This window comes from Salvelinus fontinalis, chromosome 20, assembly GCF_029448725.1.
Source record: "Salvelinus fontinalis isolate EN_2023a chromosome 20, ASM2944872v1, whole genome shotgun sequence".
Lineage (NCBI taxonomy): Eukaryota > Metazoa > Chordata > Actinopteri > Salmoniformes > Salmonidae > Salvelinus > Salvelinus fontinalis.
In genome coordinates, this window is record NC_074684.1 from 16,469,050 (window position 1) to 16,479,130 (window position 10,081).

Below are 10,081 nucleotides of genomic sequence, written 5' to 3' on the forward strand. Positions count from 1 at the left end.
GCACTTTAACCTCGTTGTCATTGTATCATTTCAAATCCAAAAGTTATGGAGTACAGCGCCATTAAAAATATATATATCACTTTCCCTATACTTTTGAACTCACTGTACTGTATGTGTAACTGATGTGAAATGGCTAGCTAGTTAGCGGGGTGCGCACTAATAGCGTTTCAATCGGTGACTTCACTCGCTATGAGACCTTGTTGTAGTTGCTCCCCTTGCTCTGCAAGAGCTGTGGCTTTTGTGGAGCGGTGGGTAAGGATGCTTCAAGGGTGGCTGTTGTCGATGTGTGCAGAAGGTCCCTGGTTTGAGCCCAGGTAGGGGCGAGGAAAAGGACAGAAGCTATACTGTTACATATGTTCAAACTTTTGGAGCTCACTGTATGTTCAAACACACTGACACACTATTACCCACTCTGCCTGTCTTTAATAACACCATGTAGCTCAGGATAAACTAAGACTAGTAAATACATAAACCTGGAGAAAACACAACTGCAATTAATACGCTATTTGTTTTATATTAAAATCATTTTGAAATAAGTTTAAACTTAAGAAACTTAAACCTGCATGCTAAAGTGCATGTCAGAAACTCAATCGAAAACACTAAATCATGTTTGAAACTGTTGCTGACATAGTACCAAAACACAATAACATATTTATCTGCCAAGGTTACAAGATAAGATCATTGAAGATAATGATATGACAAGACAAATCTGACTGAACGGCAAAGTGAGAGAGAAGTGATGGTCAAGTGTTAAGTTCACGTTACTCATTACAGTCATTATAAACAGATGTAGGATCTTAATTTGAGCCAGTTTGTTACAACAGGAAAATAATCCTCCAGCAACAGTAAATGTGAATTATTATGTGGATTATAATTAATGGACATTTTTGTAGGGATTGATACATTTTCATTAGAGCAAATCAAGTCTGATATTTTAAAGTGGATACATTGTTTATAGCTTTGCATTTCCTGCTGTGCAAGAAAATTCTTAGCAACAAAATGGTGATCAAATTAAGATCCTACATCAGTATAGATCAAAGTTTCATCCAGACTCTGACTTTATTGGCCTGTTTACAATAGCAGATAAACACATATCCAACTCCTCCAGATTAAACATGGGCTCTTTCAATGCGCCATGGAGGATCACCGCTTTCATTGCAATTCTGGTTGTGTTCAAGGTAGGGCACACATCGTATGTTATTAAAAGGAATTGACTTCATTATAATAATTGTACATTTGATCAATTATATGTTGTGAGTCAAGCAGTGTCTCTTTTTGTTGTAGGTGCAAGCTGTTCCGACACGTTATGGTAAGTTCTAGATCGTCTCGTGCATAAGGGTGTATGTGTGATAACGCTCTGTGTTCTTACAGAATGGTTTCTCTGTTGAATGAATAGGTGGTGATGCAGATGCAGGTGAATTGCGAGAGGATATACTCGATATCAATTCAGGTAATTATCTCTACACTCTCTCAGTTAAACTGTAACATTACTGAAGTTATATAATAATATGTGCAATAATCTCACAAATCTGGCAATATGTTTTTTACTGAGAGTGATAGATTTGTATATTACCTGATATTTCAGAAGCAGATCTAAACCTCTTTGAGGGAGACATTGCAGGTGATGTAAGTACACTTCTCTTCATAGCCTTGTTCTATGTAATAGTTGACTAAATATAAATCAGTTAGCCTAATTTATTTAATTTATGGATTTTGCAGCCAAGGCGAAATGCAATCCTGGATGAAACGAGAAGATGGAAGTTTCCCATTCCTTACATCTTGACAGATTCTTTGGGTATGTAGGCTCTAGCAAACATGTCTCAATGCTGAGTGAAATACAGTCATTGACAACATTCTGAAAACTAGTTCATATTCACTCCCTCAGAGCTGAATGCGAAAGGTGTTATTCACCAGGCATTCGAAGCATACCGCCTGAAATCCTGTGTGGACTTCAAGCCCTATGAGGGAGAAAGCACATACATCTCCTTCACAAAGCTGAGTGGGTGAGTTCAGCCAAATTCACTGTAATGCCATGAGCTCTTGGTTAACTTTATGGACCATCTGTCCCTCCAAAGCATAAACTACAAGGTTTTATGGAGAGCACAGATTAGAAAATGCTTATCTAAGGAAATGACATTCTATGCGTCTACAGATTCCAAACCTGTAATAAACGGTGACCCTTCTTTTAGTGTAAAGTCGAGGAATGTGCTAAAGCATTTTGTTGAGTACTGTCCTTCATGTCACCATTGTTATGATGAGGTACATATTCTGTGTGGACCACAGTACAGTAATGTTATGGTGAAATATGAAGTAAGATGTACGATCAGTAAATCAGTACGATTGTTCCGATTTTTCCTTTAGCACATTTTTCTTACTTACTTTTTTAAAACTCTTCATTGTTGGTTAAGGGCTTCTTGGTTAAGAGGATCCTTTATGGATCATTTAGCGATTTGATTTAGAATTTTAGGACCCCTTCGGCTCAAAAAATATATATATAAAAAAATGATTGATAAAATATTACATTAGGCTTTTACTACTATAGCCCATAGAAACACATTGAAAAACACATTCATAAATGTTTTTTAAGTGTCTGTCATATATCTAGGAGCTCAGAAATATTGCGCTTTTTTTATACACATATTTAACCCCTTTTGGGGGGTAGGCAGAAAACTACCTTCATACTTCCATTCATTTTTTGAAACTAGTACCGGTTACCTTCAAACGAGTCCCATGACACCATCGTTTTCGTGAGAATCTCCCCTTTCCACAGTGGGGTCACATAAGTTTGTAGCCGTAATGGTTTGGACACTAACAAACAGAAGTTGACACATCAACGGTTCCAACTTCAGATGAGTCCCCTGACACTTGTGGGGGTGATAATAGGTATATAATAGGCAAAATAGTTCAGAAGCTACAGGCGTTTTCGTGGGAAGACCGATTTTTTTGGGATGTCTCATGGTGTGACAAACACCTTTCACCGTGACATCTGCGGAGGTGGATTGAGAAACATCCAATGCAAAAAAAATGGATATCTCTAGCTTAAATTGACAGATTTTGATGGGGATTGTGTCAATCGACACTTAGGTATAATTAAGGTCTATTAAGTAAGCATTTCTCGGTATGTGACGAATAACATTTGATTTAATTTGATTTGATTTTGTGTTTACTCTCCTGTCATAATGCGTAATCCTGTCTGTGACGGCCACAGATGCTGGTCATTTGTAGGAGATGATAAGGTAGGACAGAACCTCTCCATAGGGGCGCGCTGTGACACCAAGGCCATCGTGGAGCACGAGCTCCTCCACGCTCTGGGCTTCTACCATGAGCAGTCACGCTCTGACAGAGACGACTATGTCAAGATCTGGTGGGACCAAATCACAGAAGGTGGGTGTGATGGAATTAACCACAGACGGTGGCAGATACAAGTATCAGTTGTGTATCAAATGAAAGTGTATTGGTGGTGTACACAGATTTGCAGATGTTATCGCAGGTAGAGCAAAATGCTTGTGTTTTCAGCTCCAACAGCGCAGTAATACCTAGAAATAAGAAAAAAAACACAATCCACACAAAAGAATAAGAGCAAATCTTACTTGGAAAAGTGATTTACAAGCGTCTAACAATTTTGAATAACACATTCTGTAACCTGCATATCTACAGGAAAGGAGCACAACTTTAAAAAGTATGAGGACGACTTCATCACAGACCTGAACACGCCATATGACTATGAGTCCGTCATGCATTCCAGTCTTCTACAGCCCAGAGGGCTATCGTTATGGTGTACGTGTGCGTCCCATCTCTGACTACAGTGACCACACTGGTGGCTACACTGGGATGTACTTCCACCTGGCCAGCGGGGAGAATGACGTGGTCATGCAGTGGCCGGCCCTGAATAGGCAGGCTAAAATCGTGGTCATGGACCAGGATCCTGACATTCAATTGAGGATGTCGTCTGCTCGCAGTCTGACTACAGACCTGATTAAGAGTACGTCATTATTAGTTTGTTATATCTCGCCCATAATCTGGTCATATTACGACGGCAATGAAACAGCTATAATGTGATTTAATAGTCTAATGATATACAGTATGTTTCTGTGTTCTCCAGCTCCAGATGGGAAGCTGTGGTGGGACAATCCAACCAATGTGGGGATCTACGATCCAGGGTGTGGGTGCTACAGGGGAGAGTCGCGGGGATGGCGCAACATGATCAAGCATTTCGACTTGCGACGACGGAACTACCTGAAAAACGATGACCTCATCATCTTTATCGACTTTGAAGGTAAGCATTTGTTCTTAACTGACTTTCCAAGTTAAGTAAAGGTTACAAAAAAATATAGGAGCTTGTTAGATTTTGAGGTCAGCTGATTGAATGGCCACGCTGCTTTTAATGTCTCTATAGACATAACATCTCTGATAAAAACAGAGGTTCCCATCAACCCAAAGGAGTGAGGACATATTTTACTGCCACCGAGGGGAGGTAAGCTGGTTATTTTACATTTTTTCAAATTTGTTTTCTTTTTGTGCTGGGGATTTTGTGAGATATTTCCGAGAGTCACTTTTTAAAGTAGACTGACATTTGTATTTTCATTAATATTGTTCCAATTCAGTTTTTCGTGTCTTTGTATTTGATATTTTGGCAGAACCGGCAGTCCTGAGGATTTGGACAGACTCAAGAAGAGTACAGAAAATAACAGCACAATCTATGTAAACTAATGTTGTGAGTAAATATAAATTATTTTGTAGGAAATTTGATTGGTTTGAAAACTTTATAAAATGACTAAAAACTCTTGAAATGTTATTTGTTTTTACTGTTCAAATATTCTTATTCACAAATTCTTTCATTAAAGTTTGAGTCTTCAAATAAATGCTTCATTATGTTTTTTCTGTTGGACAGGATTTTTTGTTATGAAATAAAATCAATATCACGTAACACTTCGTAGATATGATCACAGTAAAATATACTTTTTAAAGTCATATACGTATGAGGATCATGGCTCCTTTATATGTCACTTAAATGACAGGGGATTATTATGATTCACTTTTAGTATCTCAAAATGTCCATTTTGTAATACATTTTATCTCACACACTTCAATCATCATATACATCATCTAAAATATGTTTGCATTTGTTACCATAGCGTGTTATATTACCCATAGAAATATATACTGAACAAAAATATAAACGCAACATGTAATGTGTTGGTCCCATGTTTCATGAGCTGAAATAAAATATTCCAGAAATTTTCCATAAGCACAAAAAGCTTATTTCTATAATATATTGTGCACAAATGTGTTTACATCACTGTTAGTGAGCATTTCTCCTTTGCCAAGATAAACCATCCACCTGACAGGTGTGGCATATCAAGAAGCTGATTAAACAGCATGATCATTACACAGTTGCACCTTGTGCTGGGGATAATAAAAGGGCACTCTAAAATGTGCAGTTTTGTCACACAACACAATGCCACAAATGTCTCAAGTTTTGAGGGAGAGTGCAATTGGCATGCTGACTGCAGGAATGTCCACCAGAGCTGTTACCAGATAATACAATTTTAATTTCTCTACAATAAGCCACCTCCAACGTTGTTTAAGAGAATTTTGCAGTATGTCTAACCGGCCACACAACCGCATATTAAGTATAACCCTGCCAGCCCAGGACCTTCACATCCGGCTTCTTCACCTGCGGGATATTTTGAGACCAGCCACTGAGACCAAACTGTGGGTTTGCACAAGCGAAGAATTTCTGCACAAGCTGTCAGAAACCATCTCTTGAGTCCCTGTTTCAACTGTACCGAGCAGATGGCAGACAGCATGTATGGTGTCGTGTGTGCAAGCAGTTTGCTGATGTCAACGTTGTTAACAGCGTGCCCCATGGTGGTGGTCAGGTTATGGTATGATCAGGCGTAAGCAATGGACAATGAACACAACTGCATTTTATCGATTGCAATTTGAATGTACAGAGATACCATGACAAGATCCTGAGGCCCATTGTCGTTGCATTCACCTGCCGCCATCACCTCATGTTTCAGCATGATAATGCACAGCCCCATGTCCCAAGGATCTGTAGCATATTCCTGGAAGCTGAAAATGTCCCAGTTCTTCCATGGCCTGCATACTCCCCAGACATGTCACCCATTGCGCATGTTTGGGCTGCTCTAGGTCGACGAATACGACAATGTGTTCCAGTTCCAGCCAATATACAGCAAGTTCACACAGCCATTGAAAAGGAGTGGGACAACATTCCACAGGCCACGATCAACAGCCTGATCAACTCTATGCAAAGGAGCTGTGTCACGCTGCATGAGGCAAATGGTGGTCACACCAGATACTGACTGGTTTTCTGATCCACGTCCCTACCTTTTTTAAGGTATCTGTGACCAACAATTTATTTCAATTGATTGATTTCCTTAAATTAACTGTAAAATCTTTGAAATTGTTGCATGTTGGGTTTATATTTTGGTTCAGTGTAATTACTATGTTGTTACCAATGGACGCTAGCAGAACTCAAAACCCCACTATTGCACTCTTGAACACACTTATCAACACTTATCACTTTCATGGCCATATCTGATTATTAGCCAAAACTTTCCACTGAACCTGACAAGACAGTTTCCACACAACAATAAAGTATTGGTGTTATATTGAAGCTTTAAATATGTAACATGATCACCTGTGGGTCAAAGTTTCCCTTCCAGCTTGATGTATTAAGAGTATTTAAAGGGCTTTAATTAGTGCTGTGGTATCAGGTCTGTGGTCAACCTCTCCAAAATGTCACTACTGGGGGTCTTGTGCTGTCTGGGACTGCTGCTGTCTCCGTCCTCTGCATTCACGGTAAGATCTCTCTCTCTATCTAATACATTTGCCATGAATGCGTGATTTTGAAAACAACATTCTCATCTCACTTCACAGATTAGGCGGATGTCAAAGGAGAAATGTGAGAAAGATTTTTTATTTAACCTATAATTAATCAAATCGTATGGTATGTATACATTTGTAATGTATCCCATCCTTATGGTGCTTATGTCACATTGGTGAGTTATTTTACATAACAAGACATATTTGTAGTTCAAGACATGTCTAAAAAAAGTGTTCAAATGGGTTTATAGCAAAATTAAAATACATTCATCGTCTAACGTTGTGGATCTTATTGTAGCCTTTGCCATTGATGCTGATGAGGTGATACGGCGAGACATCCCCTTCGTCAACTCAGGTAACTTTCTTTGTGCGTACTGGTATACAGTGTATGTATTTGATATTATATTTTGTGGTGTTTTAAAACTATCTTCCATGTCTATTATCTTTGATTTTCCATAGGATTGAAGACCCCTGTTGTCGAGGGCGACATTGCATTGAATGTAAGTTAATACTGTGCTAAACCTTTCATTGTATGTTCGGTGTTTCCACTTAGAAGAAAAAATAGGGCTTTCAATAAAAAAAATAAGTGTGATAAATATCCCGCACTCTATAAATGAAACTTTGACCTTTTAACGATCTAGATTTTGATGGATGTGATTTCAATAAAGACAACGATAGTACGTCCGGTGCAATCAATAATTAAGTGTTGTAATAAAAGTTATATCACTCTATCAGCCTGGGCGCAATGCCCTTGTGGATCCAGCCTTCAGGTGGAAATTCCCCATCCCTTACATACTGGCTGACAGCCTTGGTAAAAATGTGCACCATCTCTCATCCTAATAACATGAAATACACTGGTGATAAACCATGATTAAAGAAGACTAAACTATGGGTATTGCTACCAATGCCATTATAATCAATACACATACAAATTATAATATCACAAGTCCGTTAATCCCTTGTTTGTATTTCAGACCTGAATGCCAAGGGGGTCATTTTCCAGGCCTTTGAGATGTACCGGCTGAAATCCTGTGTGGATTTCAAACCCTATGAAGGAGAGAAGAGCTTTATCAAATTTGAAAAGCTAGATGGGTATAGTTTGTTTTTCTGATATATGAGTCTACTCCTCCACCCGATTCTGCTAATGATCACAGTCTTAACAGCCTTAGTTGAATCTTGTGTATTACTGCTTGGCTGGAACAAAGGTCTGCACCCACACTGGCACTATGTGGATAAGATTGGTCTCTGGTGTTCCGTGATGCTGTGGCATCACGGAATTGTTGCAGGTGCTGGTCTATGGTCGGCGACCTACAGACAGGGCAACAGCTGTCATTGGGCCCATCCTGTGACTACAAAGGCACCATAATGCATGAGCTCCTCCACGCCCTGGGCTTTTACCACGAACAGTCTCGCACCGACCGAGATGACTATGTGGACATCTGGTGGGACCAGGTCCTGCCTGGTAAGTTTCAAGAGCTGAACATCCAAAACATTTTCGCATGGCAAGCCTTATTTTAAAACTTACCACAACCTTTGTATGTACATTCTACAGGTATGGACCACAATTTTGATAAATACGCTGATAATTTCATCACCGACCAGAACACGCCATACGACTACGAGTCTATCATGCATTACGGTCCATATTCCTTTAACAAAGACCCACGGTACCCAACCATCACAGCCAAGGACCCAGAGATGACCAAAGTGCTGGGCCAGTACAATGACTTCAGCAGCCTGGATCTACTGAGGCTCAACAGGATGTATAACTGCTGTGAGTTTTTCCTGATCAGGTCACATGATCAGGAGGACCATCACGTTTTTCCTAATCACTTGATTTGACCAGAAAAACTGCTGATGTTGTGTTTAACTTATGTTGTGTTTAACTGATTAAGTTTGCTTAGTGTGCTTGTGTATGATGTCTGTCCTGTAGCCTCCTCTCTGACGTTGTTGGACCAGTGTGCCTTTGAGACCGTCAACACCTGTGGGATGATCCAGAACCGTAACGATGATGGTGACTGGGTACGCATCATGAGCCAGCCAGGGTCTCATGACCACACTCTCATTGGCCAGTGCAAAGGTAGGGTTAACATACAGTATTACTAGGGTCAGGATCCCTGACATTGTCCGGAAAAAAACTCCTGCCCCTACACATCGCAAGGGTGGACACAGGTCTATCAACCATTCTGAATGGCATTCATGACTATTTTACCATAACACATCTATGATAACATCTTGTTTGTGATCTGTGTAGACGCAGGGTTCTTCATGAACTTTTACACCGACACCGGCCGGGCAGGCGACTCAGCCTTTCTGGAATCCAGGGTCCTGCACCCCAAGAGGAATCTGCAGTGTTTGCAGTTCTTCTACAAGATGACAGGAAGCTCCAAGGACAAGCTGGTGGTCTGGACCAGGAAGGAGGATGCTAAGGGCAAAGTCTTATCCCCTACTGCAGCTGGGAATTTCATAGGTAGGCTTGAGAATACTGGTGAAGAGCCATGCTCAATAATCTGATAAACCACGGCTGTGCTATGCGTTGTAGCATCATAATATAGCTTCAACAGGTACTGTTTGAAAATGTTCAACCTTAAAAATGATCATTACCCTGCATCTGTTTTCACAGGTGATGACGACCACTCCTGGAAGATTGCCCACGTTCCTTTGACGATGGACTCCAAGTTCCGCTATGCCTTCCAGGGGATCAGGGGCGACCCAGCCAACTCCTTGGGGGGGATCCAGGTGGATGACATCACCCTAGGTATGGTACTCTGTCTTAACATTTTAAGTAACTGTAAAACCCTTTGGTGTGTATGACAGATGCTATGTGAATGAAGTTTTTATTGTCATTATTCTTATTCTTATTAGCGGAGACACGCTGCCCCAGTGGAACATGGCGTATCAAGAACTTCAGCAAGTACATGAAGAGTTACGCCACAGGAGAGTACATCCAGAGCCCACGTTTCTACAGCCCCGAGGGCTACGCCTTCGGCATCCAGCTGCTACCCAACTCCTACTACAATGGGTACATTGGGGCCTTCTTCCACCTGAGCACCGGGGAGAACGACCAGGCCCTGGAGTGGCCGGCAGGGAACAGACAGGTCACCATCACACTGCTGGACCAGGACTCTGATGTCAGGCATCGGCAGTCCTTCTCCTACAGCTTCACTACCAGTCCCACTCATCTCATCCCAGGTATGGGGCAAGCTAATGTTGGTTCAAAGGGGCACAT

At 40.7% G+C, this 10,081-nt stretch overlaps 1 protein-coding gene and 1 pseudogene across 1 annotated transcript in view; both read left to right on the forward strand.

Annotated features, from left to right (window-relative positions):
• Positions 1–1,088: 1,088 nt before the first annotated feature.
• Positions 1,089–4,862, forward strand: LOC129817409 (meprin A subunit alpha-like; annotated as a pseudogene).
• Positions 4,863–6,765: 1,903 nt separating this feature from the next.
• Positions 6,766–10,081, forward strand: part of LOC129817108 (meprin A subunit alpha-like) — a 4,049-nt gene continuing 733 nt past the window's right edge. The window contains exons 1-12 of the mRNA XM_055872055.1: positions 6,766–6,828; positions 6,907–6,931; positions 7,151–7,207; positions 7,312–7,352; positions 7,588–7,663; positions 7,827–7,944; positions 8,139–8,314; positions 8,405–8,626; positions 8,786–8,932; positions 9,107–9,322; positions 9,476–9,610; positions 9,718–10,044. Of these exons, the coding sequence (XP_055728030.1) occupies positions 6,766–6,828; positions 6,907–6,931; positions 7,151–7,207; positions 7,312–7,352; positions 7,588–7,663; positions 7,827–7,944; positions 8,139–8,314; positions 8,405–8,626; positions 8,786–8,932; positions 9,107–9,322; positions 9,476–9,610; positions 9,718–10,044 (1,603 nt within the window). The remainder of the gene's footprint in view (positions 6,829–6,906; positions 6,932–7,150; positions 7,208–7,311; positions 7,353–7,587; positions 7,664–7,826; positions 7,945–8,138; positions 8,315–8,404; positions 8,627–8,785; positions 8,933–9,106; positions 9,323–9,475; positions 9,611–9,717; positions 10,045–10,081) is intronic.